Raw genomic sequence first — 15,585 nt, 5'->3', positions numbered from 1 at the left:
TAGCACAAAATTTGCAGCAATATTGATGCAATATGCAATGTTGCAGCAGCGGTGTTGCAACTTTTGTGCAACTTTGTGCTGTAGGGGATTTCTCTGAAATTTTTGTTGAAATTTTTCTGAAATATTGTTGCGAAGTGTTCCAAAACGTGGAATAATTTCAGCAAAATTTTTCCACCAGGGTATCATTTAATTCATTTAATAATAAAAAATTTTGAGAGATTTAATGACCATGTAACATATACTTTACACAAATATTAAGTTGTTTTAAATAGCGCTCTTTTTAATCTACATGATATATCGTTTAGATAGTTTGCTTTACTTTTACAGCTCATTGCCTCAACCCTATCGCTTCGCTTTCATGCCAATCCCATTGGTCGACCTTCAGATCCATTCGGAGATGCCTGTCGATCTGTATCAACCTGGCGTTACGCAATCACCCCTCATCCTAGCTCGATGAGATTCATCTCGATGGATGCCTCCTCCGCAACTGCCACCCCCTCCGATGGCCCTCCCACCGTGCGTGTCTTCATCCAGCACTCTATCTCTTCTTCTCTCTTCTTCTCCTCTGGGCGTCTCTAGTCAACGAGGATTCGTTGGCGAATCTTCAAAGAACGCATCACCGGATTATATCCAACCGTGGTGCCATCCCCGATTGCTTGTTGGAGGGTGGGAGGAAGACGATCCTTGCGCGGAATCAGTATATAAGCATGCTGAATCCGACCTGAATATGTGCAGATCAATTATCATAGTCGGTTTGGCGATACACGCGATTTCAACAGTGTGCTTCAATAATATCTATTATCGATCGACGACGCGCAACCAACGAGATGAGATCGGTACGAGCCGCGCAATGGAAATCTCTTTAATTCGATTGTTGAAATTTGGAATGAGTCTCGGATCTCCTAGTTAATTAAAAATAGAATCTATTAATTGCACACGAAATTTTATGGACGGTTCTCCAACCAGCGGTACTGTACGATTTCCGTTTACCGTGCAGAATGTCGTGTGTTTGAAAAAAAATGAGATCTATAAATATCTGTATTTTTGTTCGATTACTTATTTTGTACTATTTTATTTTCTTATATTGTACTTTTTTTTATCCCTTTCGGCTTATTTCAACAGCTCTCAATAGCATTGCTGGCCATCATTGGTACATGCTATGCCGCAAGATTAGATACCACTTATCTTCCGCCCAGTAGTGCCGGAAGTGCAGGTGGACCAGGATTGATTCATCCTCCATCAGGACACGGTGGAGGTGGACCTATTAAACTTAGTGGCCCGAGTGGCTCAGGTGGTCCTGGTGGTCCAAGTAGTTTTGGTGGTCCAAGTGGTTTTGGTGGTCCAAGTGGTTATGGTGGTTCTAGTGGTCATGGTGGGCCGGGCGGATTTGGTCCTGGGAGTGGTGGCGGCGCTTACGCAGGTGGTAAGTTTGAACAAAAGTATAATTACTGAATAAGAGAGGAAAGTAATTATTTTGTCTTATATGCTATTCTTCATATAGTCATTTATTTACTTGTATCTATCTGAATCTCAAATTTCCATTACGATATTATTACATGAAGTTTAAGTTAACTAGATCTTTTTTAGAAATATTGAATCAACACACACACACACGATTTTCCTTGAAAATAGTTAATTTTTTTAAATGCAGTTTAGATATGTGATTTTTAATATTTTATTTTGTATATTAGGCGGCGGACTAGGTGGTGGTCATGGTGGTGGCCATGGTGGTGGCCATGGTGGTGGCCATGGTGGTGGCCATGGTGGTGGCCAACAAATACCCATTATTTCTTATACTAGTGAGAACACTGGTGACGGAAACTATCAATATAGTTATGAAACTGGAAATGGTATTACCGTGCAAGAAACAGGTCATCGGCAAGGTACGAGATTGCGTTTCCATATCCGATTAAATTTATTAATTGTTTCATTACTGAAGTGGCTGTATATCAGTCTTGAACGAGCGGTAGCTAAACAATGCTTGCTTCTCATGGAAGTGTCGTGTCGCAACGCGATGTAATCGGTGACAATGAGGACATTGCGTCAAAACAAGTGCGTGCGGTGTTGCAGGAGAATCCGAATCGGTGAGCGGATCATTTTCTTATACTGGTTCCGATGGTGTGCAATATTCGATCACGTATACGGCGGACGAATATGGTTTTCATCCTCAAGGCGCTCACTTGCCGACACCACCTCCGATTCCACCGGAAATTCAACGAGGTGTTGAATTAGCGCTCGCCGCCGAAGCTAGGGGAGAGAATCAGGATGGTGGTGGTAGAGGATATTCGCACGGAGGTAGTGGATATCCCAGCGGAGGTAGATTACAGGATTTCAACTAAATATATAAACAAACTTTTATAATTATGCATATTAATATCTTAAGCATGACCTACTGATTATCAAATTATATCTCTTTATATTAGGAGGTGGTCATAGCGGCCATGGAAGCAGTGCCTACCAGGGACCAAGCTCATACCAGACAAGTTCAAGTGGTGGCTACCAATATTAGGCAACAGATTGGCGAGGATCATTTTTGTGCATACCGTACACAGACATGCATACCATTTTCCGTTTATCTATTTCATGTACATAACGATATATCATTCATGCAATTTTTTTATTTATATAAAGTGATATGACTTATTTATACCCACTCTCTAATTTTTTTGTTCTTAAAGTTGCTTTTGTGTAGCAGCAATCCCGATATTAAAGCACCTTATACATATACACTATGACACTATGCAATTGAGAACTAAACAACTGCGATATATATTGTGCATTATTCTTTATATGCGCTTATTATATACATACATACACACACACACACTCGTGCGTGTGTGAGTGTATAAAATAATCATATATTTTGAGATGTATATTATACATGAATAATGAATAAATTAAATAAATAAACGGTGTATTAACACTGTGAAATATATATTGTGTATGTAAATCGTTTTACATATGTATATATAATAAAATATTAATAAATTAATATTGTAATCTAAATTTCTAATATTTTGTTATCTATAAAAAAATTCTATTTACATAAAAATGCGTATATTTGTAATAATTATTGCACTAATTTAAAGAAGTTATAGTAACGATTAAATTCAATGTGACATTAAATTAATATTAAATTATTTTAATTTAATTTAAATTAAATATATTAACATTATTAATATTAATAAATGTGATATTAAATTAGATACAATGTGTACTAATATAGGTATTACAATTTTGTTAAATAAGATTATAATATAGTCAAACTTAACAACATATACAATTTGGAATGAAAATTAATTTTAAATCAATTTCTATCTATTTAGTACCTACATCTTAAATATATTTCTACGTATGCAAGACATAATAAGATATCCATTTTATACTGTTTCTGGATGACTAGTAGCACAAGTTGGAGATGTATTAGACTCAATCATTTCAGCTCCTCTTGCAAACTGAATAAAAAGTTGTTCCAAAGTTGCAGATAGAACAGCGTAATCCTTGATGCAACTATATGTTTGCTTTAGATTCTTTATTGTATCATACATTTTTTCCCACGTTGTATTACAATCAGTTACATGATAGGCAAGAAAACCCTGCAAAAATGAATAGAAACTAATAGTAAGATAAAAGAATAAAAAATTAAAGCAATCAATTGTTGTCTTTTAAGCAAAGCACTATCATTACCAAATTTTCATCTCTAATGTCGCATGTTAAAGTAGATTCAACAATTTTCTTTATACTGTTAACATCTTCGCCCGTTCGGCTTGGATTCAATTGTATATGAATATCGTAACCCGCTCCAAATCGCTGCTTCAATTCTTGACTTGCACCAATGCAAACTAATTCACCCTTCACCATAATGACTAGTCGATTACAAAGTGCTTCGCACTCTTCCATGCTGTTGAACAATATTATAATTTTAATATTCCGTTCAACAAAATGAATTATATTAAAATTTAAATTCAAATATTTTATTCCAAATTTTTGGACTCTAAAAGATACCTGTGAGACGTAAGTATAATAGCCTGTCCTGCTGCCTGACACGACTGTAAAGTATTCCAAAGCGATCTTCTAGCTGCAGGATCGACGCCAGTTGTGGGCTCATCCAAAAGAACAAGAGTAGGATTACCAATAAGAGCTATCGCGATGTTTAAGCGTCTCTTATTACCACCGCTGTAAGTACCACTTGGCTGCTTCATACAAGCGGTTAAATCTAAAATAACGTATTATTCATATTTATCACACGCTTTTTTTACATGTACTCTTTTTAAAATTCTGCATCTATTATCGTTTACTTACTTAGTCTATTAATCCATTTATTAACTTCCAACTCTACGTTGACCTTTGGTATACCGCGAAGACGAGCAAATAGTCGTAAATGGTCAAAAGCGTTTAAGGAAGGTATTAAAGCATCAGTTTGTGGACAGTATCCCATTTCAGAAAGATACTACAAAAAATAATCCTCTTATATTATAAACAATATAACACTAAATAGATTAAATTATTGTATAAGTTATTACCTTTGTTCTCTGTGAATGGATTTCTGCTTGTTTTAAGTACATTATACCACTATTAGACATTTCTTCTCCAGTTAGCATCCTAAAAGTTGTACTCTTTCCGGCGCCATTTACACCGAGCAATCCGAAACATTCCCGCGGTTTCACTCGAAAACTGATTTCTTTCACGGCCATTAATTTCCCATAGTATTTACTTAATTCATACACCAAGAAAAGACTGTTACCATCACTTATTGGACTTTGTAATGGTTCTAAATTAGTAGTCTCTGTAGCACCTGATTTTAATTCTTCTTTCGTATTTACACCTGTCATTACATAAAGTCATATATACATATTTTATATAAATTATAACATTCCTAAACTAAATTATCTATGAATCTATAACTTTTATATCTCATTTCTTAGAAGATACTAAAAATTATCTTACTTTGGTTGTTGATTTTATTAATTTCTAACGCTACGGCAAGTTTCTCTTTTTTCACTTGATCATCCATTGTATCTTGCTCCTTTCTTAGTTTTGTACCAACCATCTTTGTGAGTAATTTCAACAATAACTTTTCTTCCAAGATGATTAATAGAGCAAAATATAAAATTGGTGTTATAGCTAGATATACTATACTTTCTTCAAAATTCATATCATCTTCAAAATTGTTGAAGTAAGGTAGTTGATTTTTGCACACTCCATCTTTGCAATCCAAACCTAAAAAAAATTATAATGAAATAAATCATAAATTTTATCATTAATAGTAACATAAAATTACATTTTAAGTGAATATTATACAATCTTACCACAACAAGTATCCTTTGCAATACAAACTACATCTTGAAGTATATTTGGTAGACGACGACATCTTGCATTCTGTACTGCTATGTTGAAAAAAGATAGTTGACCATGAAACAAACTTACGTACGGAATTAGACGGAAGATTCTCTTTTGTAAAACGTGTAGCGGATATAGCCAATCAAAATTGCCTAGTACTTGATGTAGAACATATTGTATTATAACTGAAATAAAGTTTAAAATCGAGTTTATTTATTTTTATATATAGTAATGTGTATATTTGCATGTTTAATAGAACAATTAGTTTCACAATTAATATACCCGTTGAAATTTGTAATATCTTATAAATATTTAATATCTTATACTACAGCAAGCTTACCAAGGCCAATAGGTGCAACACCCAAAATCGTTATTATAGTACTTCTTGATTTATTCATAAAACTGAATAAATATACAAGAAATAAAACGTTAATACCAAATAATTCCAGAGTCAATATCAAGTATACTGTAAAAAAAAAAGCAAATAAATATATATACAAAGAAGTAAAATATATATTATATTAATTAATATTGGACATAATTTAGAATAAGAGAACTTACGTATCTCTACTTTATAATATAGACGAATATCAAGAATAACATCCATGAAGTAGAGCGCTAAAGTAATTAGCAATACACTTATTGTAAATATCAGAAAATCGAAAGCGAACATTGTACTCCAGTATGATAGAGAAGTGACACCGGTCATACGCTGGAGTTGCTTAACTTTCGTTGCTGTTTCTTGCAAAGGATGCATTACGAAAAGTGACATAGTGGGAAAGAAAAACATACAGAATAGCAAAACACGCGACATCGAGTCTGCTTCGGGCAATTGTAATTGAAGTGAAAATATCGTATTCGGTAATTGTTGTCTAGACGCAACAATCGAATATTCATCGCCAGCATAAGCTTTAATGAACGAATTACTTAAAAGATTTACTGTTAACGGCACGCTGTGAATTGCTACGCCGGAATAAAAACCGTTAGCCCATGTATTATTTTCAGTGTCATTAAATTCAGCGGATACTATAAGATTGTTTCGGTATTCCACAAGATTCTTAGAAGAATTCAGAAGAGCTGAAAGAAATAATATATAAAAAAAACTATCATTCAGACAAATGTATTATCATGCTTAATACAAAATTACATAATAATATTTACCACTTGTAACACTTATATCTGGCGCTACACGTTCTGATTCGCCGCCCATATTCTGAACAATATTTCTATACTTCTGAGCAATTGGTTCGTTGTTTGATGAATATAAAGCTTTGGGATATCTGTACATATCAAGTTTTAATGGAACAATATCCGTGGAATCGGTTGGTAAACTATAACTTAAGGCCATTAGAAGCACCGAAAAAATGGGAAGAATTAGCTGAAAATATTAATGACATGTTAATAAAAGAAACTTTTCAATTTCGAAGTATTAAAAAGTACAAAGAATATCATCGAAGATATATATCTGATCTTTGTATCAGTGATGCATATATTAAAGAGAGAAATACATACAATCGTCAGCAAGCTAGTTAGATTCTTTCTCGTGTATGTAAATTTCTTGCAAAATAATGCTGATATTGTTTGCATGCATAGTTCAGTGCCTGTAACTTTCTGTAATGGTGCTGTAAATAATTCATTAAGATGTTTCCCACTATCTTCATTTCTCACAATCCTACAACCAATAATAAAATAAGAAAATAATAATAACATAGATATAAAACATATTTCAAAAAACGAACATACTTTAAAAATACTTGTTCCAAAGTAATCAGTGACACGCTTATTCCAGTAACGCCTAATTGTTTCCTTTCGCTTTCTACTTTGTCCAGTGATTGTGGCAAAGAATCAGTATATGGAACATTTAAAACGATCTTTTCACTATCAACACTAAGCTGTTGCGTTCTTGAGTCAAATTTACTTATAATTTTTTCGGGGACACACCAAGACTTTGTCGACAATGTAACTTCAATATGTCCATGACCTAAAACAGAAAAGTTAATTTACAAAACAATTATTTAAATTAAGGCAAACGTTTCAATGACTGGACATGTACCTGTGTCCGGACATTTACACAAAACATTATTTTTATATCATTATTAATCTCACACAAAAATGTTTTTTAATATAATATTACAATTTAATCTTTAAATACAATTAAATTATAATATTGTAATAAAAGAAAACATTTGAGAAATAAATAATAATAAATTTTGTGTATACGTTCGGACGTAGGACAATGTCCAGTCACTGGGTACTATTTACTAGATTTTGTTTAAATATCAGTAAATATGTTATCATACCATACTGTTTCTTCAAAAACATTGCAGTGCCATAACTTCTAAGACGACCAGCATGCATTATCGCGATTCTGTCACCAAGTATATCAGCCTCTTCCATATTATGTGTACTAATTAATATTGTTTTCTCTCCTCTAAGTTTCTATATGAAACAATATTAATAATATAAAATATGTAACATAATGTAATATATATGTATGCACAACTTTTAAAATAATTAAATTCAATTTTTTTTTGCTTACTAATATAATATCCCATGTATCTCTTCTGGTTTCAGGATCCATTCCTGATGTTGGCTCATCCAAAATTATGATCTGAATACAAATTTATTTTATATAGACTAATATAATAATTATATAATGCATCATTCATTACACCTCTATTTTAGAACTTACACTAGCATTGCCAATAAGAGCCATTCCGAGGCACAGTCTTCTTTGTTGACCACCAGAAAGTTTGCTAGGTAGAAAATCTTTCTTTTCGGAAAGCTTCAACTTAGCAAGCAAGTTAAGAACATCCTTTTTAATTTCGTTTCTGGTTTTACTTTTAGCTTTCAACTGTCGTAACATAAAAATGCAAATAGACAATTAATATGTTATTGATACGATTTTTTTTATTCCACAAAAATTATTATTATCCTCACCAAGCCAAAGAATTCTATTTGTTCAAATACATTTAAATCTGGAAAAACCATATTTTCTTGAGGACATAGCCCTAAATCATTTCTAATACTATTTAAGTGCTTTCTTATATTTTTGCCATTTATGAAGACTTTCCCTTCTGTTTCGCTGGTCACACCTATAAAACACAAATACAGTAAGAATACCTCCCATAAAATGACGTTCTCATTAAGAACTATCTCACAATACAAAGTAATACCTGTTAATATAGACATAAGTGTAGTTTTGCCTGCTCCATTGTGTCCAAGCAAAGCAGTAATTTGTCCTTTGTAAAAGTCTACCGATACTCCTTTTAGAGCATCGACTTTCTAAAATATAATAACGTGATAGTATTCAAATATAATAAAAATATAAAATTTTTTCTTATATAAAATTCTTTCATATAAACTTACGGATTTTCGTAACCAGCTTGTGGTATAAGACTTTTTAAGATCACGTATTTGTATTCCAGGTGTAAGTGCACTACCGAATACTGGCTCAAAATCTTTATTAGTCTTGTCGTAATCAAATTCAGTAGCTTCATCATCAAGAGCTACTTTGTTCTTTTTGATACACTAAAATATAACAGCATAAAAATTATACCTCACATACACACATAGCATTTTTCTTCAATGTTAGATCTATGCATAAGTTCATCATTTTTAACAAATCGCGGTTTAGTCGACTTACAGTCGACTGATCTATGCCAACCATTTCTGAGAAATCTTGCATCATAGCTGGGTTTTCGTCAAGCAGGGCATGCAGCTCTACATCATCAGTTTCCTTGACACGACATGACCTCAGTCGAACATTAGTATTAGTATCGAAATCAGCATTCGGGAAGCATTTGTATGACTTTTTACACATCCTTATTGACACGTCCTCATCATACGTGTTGTACAAAATTCTTTTGGCTTCGACTATCTTTTTTTTATTAAAAAATGGAAGCATGCAGCGAAAGTGAAATTTGTCAGAGTTCATCTAAAACGAAGGCAAAACAACGACTATACAAACAAAATTCACAAAAATTTCCCGTGCGCCAAGCAGATGCTGGACAAGTCACGTGCATATTGCAAAAGCGCGTATGCGCAGTTCTTTTTTAAGCAGATTATTAATACGCGAACTTGACCATACGAACTTATGCACAGATGTAGTACTATTTATAATTCTTGCATAAAAACTTGCCTTTAAAAAATATAATGGATCCTTTCGGACTCCATATTTACCGGGAAGTACAGCATTTACATATACTGCAAGTGTAAAATGTATCACAGCACCCAAAATTGAAAAGAGAAATATAAAACCTGGACTTCCTACAATACCATATTCCGTTTCTCCAGGAACAAACAAATTATGCCACTGAATACCAATCACTAAAAGAAAAAAATAAAACAATACATATTATCCTTTAAAGTTTAACATACATACAATCCTTTAAAGTTTTTTAAATTAACTATTAATGTAGAGGGTGGTTTAAATATAAATGACTTTTTTTATGTGCATCAATGCGGACGTGTTTACATTGATTGTAACAAGGGCATTCCACACAAACTTGCATAGACGCATAAACATATGCATAAAGAAAATCATCCAATCGTACTTTACGTTTGTCTGTATGACAGAAATATGATGGATAATTTTCTTTATGCATATGGTCATGCGGCTCTGCAAGTTTGTGTGGAATGGTCCTAAGGGGGTGTCTGTTTACACTCTACATAGTGGACTCGCAGCAGCTGTTTCTGTAATCGATGTTGCGATATCCGAACAAATAGTAGAGAGTATCATTGCATACTTGCACCTTCTCCGAATTATCTATGTAGTTTACGTAAAATTTCGATGGCTTTAACATTTTCGAAAGAAACTTGATTAACATATGAACAATGCGTTGTACAATGCACCGGTATTATTTGTTCGGACATCGCAACAACTACTTTAGAACCAACTGCCATGGTACACAACTAGAGAGTGAACACACTCATCTGTTATTTAGTGTAAGTACATCTATCAATGCTGATTTGTATTCACACAAAAAATACTCATTCGTATTTGAAGATTTGAATCATCCTCATAATTACATAAATACATTGACAATGATTGCTTACATTTGCTTTCATGGGCATTTGATTCTTGAAGAAGTCTGTGAAGCATAATATTTGGAAATATTATACCAAAATATGGTATAACGCCGAAAACTTCACTCCTTATCATATTTTGATGGAGTGATAATGCTGCCATATAAATGATAGCTAAGGCAATTGTCACAAATCGTGCTGTAAAAAGATATTAAGATTATGATTTGTGCACTTCAATAATTATTCATTTTACAGAAAGATATCTACGTTTTGAGAAATATGCTGCAATATGCATGCCAAATGTTATAAGATGAGCGATGTGAGCAGTAAATATAAGCCAAAATATAAACGCATTTCCATATTCCAAAAGGGCCTCAACATTATCAGAAAAAGTATTCTTAAATAATATAATTGTTGGTATTATATAAATAGTGCTCATTAAAATTCCTGTAATTAACCAGCTAAGTAAATTGTAGACCACTTTGACTCCATTCATTGCCATTAAAACCTGAAAATAATGAAACAAATATTTTTTTGTGATTAAAAATATAAAAAATATAAAAAAATATAAAGAAAGAATAATGTACTAACATTTATGCCAATAAACTTTTCTTTTGATGCATAGTTGGTTTCCACACAAAGTGTAATCAAAAAAATTGTAACTCCAAATGAAACAATTACCATACGAAATATTGTATCAACCACATCGATTTTAACATATGGTGGATAAGGCATTCTTTGTATTGACATCTGAAAAATAACACCACGAAATGATTAAAAATATTCCATTATATCACAACCATATATTATTTACCTGGTCCTACATACATGTAATATTTAAATTTGTAAAATATTTTAATAATAAATTAATTATTAAAATATATGTATATATATTCTTTTTAACATATACCTTTATGTTAGAGTCTGGTGCTACTTGTTTTATAAATGCTTCATCCAAACAGATCTGAACTTGAATAAATGGCATCATTTCGAAATACGTCGAAGTTGATGCACTCAAACGTTCACCTGCTAAGTTTTGGTACAAATAATTTGGAACCTTCCATGAGTGTCTCAGTTTATATTTTATGGTAGGTTGATCATATTGTTTAAAAATAACAGCCGTTGCAGAAAGTATTGGATTTTTTGCCTGAGACCTTGTGTAAACATTTACTAGTTCAGTTTCATTAGCAAAACCATTCATATCTATATAAAAATAGAAAAGATATTATTTTAATGTCATAAACTATTAAAAGACACTATTTATATTTCTCAATCGCCATTTTATACTTACTTTCAGGCAGGAGACGAAGACAATGTCTAACAGATTCCATAATTTTATCCGTATATGCATTTTTTGGTACGTAATACACTTTATTTAAAGCATGATCAATTTTTTCCATTAACTCATCTTGTGTATATAGAGGATAATATGTGCTGACGTTCACCACAACTGGAGGTTGAACGCTGAAATCTCTCACAGCTTGCAATAATGCGAATACTATAATAGGTACTAAAGCTTGTAAGAAAATTGTCATACGCCAATGCCTTTTGCGTACTATCATATTTTTGTACATCAACAAGCCAAAAATTTTCCATCCGCTAGCCATTTCTATATCTTGATGTATTTCAATTTTATTTCAATATGGAAAAGGTTTATTAGCGGGCTGTATTCAAATATCTACAAATAGTGTATACACTACTTTGCCATTGAAAGTACACGAAGTCTCTTGAATAAATTATTGGAATTGACGTATATGTTGGCTTCAACTTAAAGCATATATATCATATATGAACTCTACAGCGTTGGTCATTAAAATGTGGAAATCTATTTATAATGTAGTAGTTTTTGTGGTATCATATAAAGAAATGTAATTTATTGTTTCTTCTTTACATATTAAGTCTGGTTTCTGAGGTACTGTTGTCACAGTAAATTTTACCTAAACAATCATAACCAATTAGTCATGAGTCATAGTATGAGTAAAGTAAAAATATAGAACATACATGATATTCACAAAGTCATTATTCATGATTTTAATATATAATTACTATAATAATTTAACTTCAATCTACCATTAATAATTATCAATAACATAACAAAGATTATTCAACAGCTTTTAAAGATCAAACAGTTTGATGTCATATCAAATACCGAGAACTATGTAAGAAAATATGTAAAGAATTTCCAGAAAAGACATGGAGAACTTATGATCGACAAGAAAAATGATAAGAACAAAAGCCTGCAGTTTCTCTCTTAAAAATTCGTCTGCCATTTTCCAAATTTACATGAGACTTCACTGTGTTCATTTAAACGTGACACAGAAACATATGTCCGAATTATATATTCAATTTGTTAATATTTTCAACTTACTTGCGTATGCCAACTGTACGTTGCTAGATGTTGTGTCAAAATGAACTTGCAATTTAGATAACACATGGGAATCGATACAAGCTCGTTTGTTCAATTTCCACGTCCTTATCATTCAGAATGCAAAAAAAAGACATAATGAGAGCTATTACATGTACGATAATGATTTGACAACTGTATGCATAAACATACTCACGAGAACTGTCACACTTCACACCAGTTTTCCTCAGAGACATTCAATAGCGAAGTTGTACGTCTTATAAAGCTTCATCTTATCACATTATCAAAGACAATGATAATTTTGCGACGCGTTATATTTAAACACTTAATTACAACGCGTCGCATAGCATCGATAGCGTGTGCCAACACTCGACGTCATACCGTCATACACTGGTCATACACCGTCAACTCAGGAAACTACTCGTTGCCAATTGTTCGATCCTCACTGCTAAACGTGCTGAATTGCTGTAAAAAATGCGGGTGCGATAACGTATCATATAGAGGGGAAACTGTACGTAACGTTATAGAATGTATTCTGTTACATTTAATGCAGTCTGCAAGTACTGAAGATCTATAGTACATGTGACGTGAACTATAGATTTTCACTCGCAGTGAATAACGGGACGTACCCACAGCCTTGCATAGCCTTTGATTCCTACGTATGCCATATGGTCACCGATAAAATACTATTAAATACTTCCCATTTATACCCGTTTCTGCTAATGTATTTTAAATAATTTCTAGTTCTGAAAATTAGAAAAAGATGAAGAATAAAATTGAACTGTAAATTAATAATCTACGTTGGTAGAAACGAGCCTAGCATTAGTAGGTGCCCTCCACTTAAGATCTGCGAAGATTTTCAGCCTATAATAATAATCTATATCATATAATAATCTACAAGGGGTGTCTCACAACTACCGAATTTTCTTTTAAGGACACATTCTTGAGGTAATTTCGCAGTGTCAAGTGTTGCAAGAAGAAACGTTTCTACTTCAACCCCTGTGAGTCAGATAATTAAATAGAGTTAATTGAGAGTAGTGAATAACAGCGAAGCAAGATATGAATATATGATATAGAGCAGACCACTGCTACGTTACATACACGTGTACGACAAGCACTGGACAAAGGTTGGATATATCGGTGAAACAATAAATGAAAAACTACATAACAGATATTATCATTTTATAGGAAATTTATCTAAACATTGTTATACGTATTATTCAGGTGATAGAATTTTAGATGCTATAAGAAGTGAAAAGGAAAAGAACATATTGGTTGGATTGAAACAGCAACAGGTCCTTAAAGTTCCCAAGTTTGATAGCAACAATCTGGTACTCGTAGACGACAACGTAGGCACAACTCTTGGTACAAGAATACAGGTGCCTATTCCTCATATATTCCAAACGAAAATGAAAGAACAGACTTACAGCAAAGGAGCAGATTATACTAAACTAATAGCGATTGCATCCAGGTTCGTTTAGTATATCTTGTCTATTATTATATGTATTAAATATTTCATTATAATATTGTACTTATTTAGTATTTTCCACAAAACTTGTAATATGGAAGTGTATTACTCATGCATCTCTGTGTATTTTGATGTATATTAATATTTTAGTAAAATTATCACATTTAAACCTATTTTTTGTTATATATGCACTAGAGATATGTTCCACTTAACACACCTTTGTAATGTACTCGTCATCACAGCATCTCATCCTTGTTTAATGTTTGATGACAAGAAGGATGAAATGATATCGCGTATTCTATGTATACATGCTGTGACTTTAGTACGTAAGTATAGCGCTGGCAAGTGTAACTTTAGTTCAATTATCAGCCACGTGATGTCTATCACTTTGTATTTAAGCGATTATTTAAATTAATTGTCAAAGGTATATTATGCCTATGTTAATTGATTTGATATTTTTATTAAGATTTTAGCAAATTACATAACTTTAATTCTTCGCCTTTAAATAAAATACATTATCAAATTTGTCTTTATCGAATTTGCAAATCAAATTAGTAATGCAAATAATCCTTCAATTCCCGAAAGCACTTGTTTTCAATACGATTCCTATATAAGAATAGAATATAGATGAGTATTTCGGATCCTCAGGGGTAGAGGATCGGTAGTCTGATACTGGTGAAGAAAGTGTCCTTTGCTGTCCTTAATCTGGGAAGTTGGAATAGAGATCAACATGGTTTAATCATCAAAATCTTTATTCAATAGTTTCAACAGGCTCGGCTACAAAACAATACAAAGCTGTGTTTCAGCATTGCAAGTGTGATGAACAGCTTTCAAGGATCTCATACCGAAAAAGAAAGGTCTGAAAAAACAGACCCAAAAAACAGTTGGACAGTATTTGTGTGGGCCCTACGAATATTGTCCAGTCTACAAAAAAAAATACAATGAAAACAAATAGCCAATAAACTAATATAATCAATAAGCTATACATAGTACTAACTTATTGATTAACTCTAGTTTACAACACTAATACTCTAAAACAACTAAAACCAACACCATACAGTATTATTCCGTAACAGTATTACATCACACTTCTGTTGAACACAGCTTGATATCAGTTAACAGGAGCCATTGGACAGCAAAGGCACTATCCTTATTCTATCAGTAACGTCGACTACTTTTTTGCGTTTAGCATAACGCAACAGTTATTTTGCTGTTCAAAAATTTTTATGACTATCTAGTCTAAAGCCAGCGGCACACGATGCTCTTTTTCCTGCTGGATTGCTTGTGTGCTACTGTGCTGGCAATCTGACTGGCTACTATGCTGGAAATTGTATGGCTTGCAGGCCCCGCTGCTGGCTGATCCGCTGGATTTTCGTGATAGAAC

At 32.8% G+C, this 15,585-nt stretch overlaps 2 protein-coding genes and 2 long non-coding RNA genes across 4 annotated transcripts; 2 read left to right on the top strand and 2 right to left on the bottom strand.

Moving 5' to 3' along the window:
- The first annotated feature begins 717 nt into the window (after positions 1-717).
- Positions 718-2,828, top strand: LOC108762777 (pupal cuticle protein 20). The gene is made up of 5 exons (XM_018509945.1): positions 718-836; positions 1,123-1,423; positions 1,692-1,883; positions 2,071-2,316; positions 2,424-2,828. Exons 1-5 carry the CDS (start codon positions 828-830, stop codon positions 2,507-2,509), a joined length of 834 nt encoding a protein of 277 aa, XP_018365447.1. The 5' UTR covers positions 718-827; the 3' UTR covers positions 2,510-2,828.
- Positions 2,829-3,323: 495 nt separating this feature from the next.
- Positions 3,324-13,206, bottom strand: LOC108762813 (retinal-specific ATP-binding cassette transporter). The gene is made up of 26 exons (XM_018510006.1): positions 12,930-13,206; positions 12,737-12,840; positions 11,660-12,305; positions 11,279-11,571; positions 10,960-11,118; positions 10,636-10,876; positions 10,399-10,566; positions 9,482-9,669; positions 8,710-8,871; positions 8,517-8,625; positions 8,281-8,435; positions 8,033-8,194; positions 7,880-7,951; positions 7,641-7,779; positions 7,084-7,321; positions 6,853-7,012; positions 6,502-6,718; positions 5,902-6,417; positions 5,681-5,806; positions 5,310-5,525; positions 4,948-5,220; positions 4,524-4,825; positions 4,303-4,450; positions 4,006-4,216; positions 3,688-3,901; positions 3,324-3,596 (listed from the first exon to the last, which is right to left on the bottom strand). Exons 3-26 carry the CDS (start codon positions 11,973-11,975, stop codon positions 3,381-3,383), a joined length of 5,001 nt encoding a protein of 1,666 aa, XP_018365508.1. The 5' UTR covers positions 11,976-12,305; positions 12,737-12,840; positions 12,930-13,206; the 3' UTR covers positions 3,324-3,380.
- A 198-nt stretch (positions 13,207-13,404) lies between these two features.
- LOC108762815 (uncharacterized) lies at positions 13,405-15,184 on the top strand. The gene is made up of 3 exons (XR_001940192.1): positions 13,405-13,558; positions 13,668-13,860; positions 13,958-15,184. It is a non-coding gene; the product is annotated as an uncharacterized LOC108762815 (long non-coding RNA).
- On the bottom strand, positions 14,936-15,579 carry LOC108762814 (uncharacterized). The gene is made up of 2 exons (XR_001940191.1): positions 15,284-15,579; positions 14,936-15,125 (listed from the first exon to the last, which is right to left on the bottom strand). It is a non-coding gene; the product is annotated as an uncharacterized LOC108762814 (long non-coding RNA).
- Positions 15,580-15,585: the final 6 nt, after the last annotated feature.

Source organism: Trachymyrmex cornetzi, unplaced genomic scaffold, assembly GCF_001594075.2.
Source record: "Trachymyrmex cornetzi isolate Tcor2-1 unplaced genomic scaffold, Tcor1.1 scaffold321, whole genome shotgun sequence".
Classification (NCBI taxonomy): Eukaryota; Metazoa; Arthropoda; class Insecta; order Hymenoptera; family Formicidae; genus Trachymyrmex; species Trachymyrmex cornetzi.
The sequence above is the reverse complement of the archived record's forward strand: the minus strand, read 5'-3'. Positions and strand labels throughout refer to the sequence as shown.

Coding starts and splice junctions, on each gene's coding strand:
- LOC108762777 (XM_018509945.1), top strand. Junction 1,424..1,691: donor TGGCGGCGCTTACGCAGGTG/GTAAGTTTGAAC, acceptor TTTGTATATTAG/GCGGCGGACTAGGTGGTGGT. Junction 1,884..2,070: donor AGAAACAGGTCATCGGCAAG/GTACGAGATTGC, acceptor GCGGTGTTGCAG/GAGAATCCGAATCGGTGAGC.
- LOC108762813 (XM_018510006.1), bottom strand. CDS start 11,975: ATGGCTAGCGGATGGAAAATTTTTGGCTTGTTGATGTACAAAAATATG. Junction 8,626..8,709: donor CAAGCTGGTTACGAAAATCC/GTAAGTTTATAT, acceptor ATTATATTTTAG/AAAGTCGATGCTCTAAAAGG. Junction 6,719..6,852: donor TAACTAGCTTGCTGACGATT/GTATGTATTTCT, acceptor TAATATTTTCAG/CTAATTCTTCCCATTTTTTC.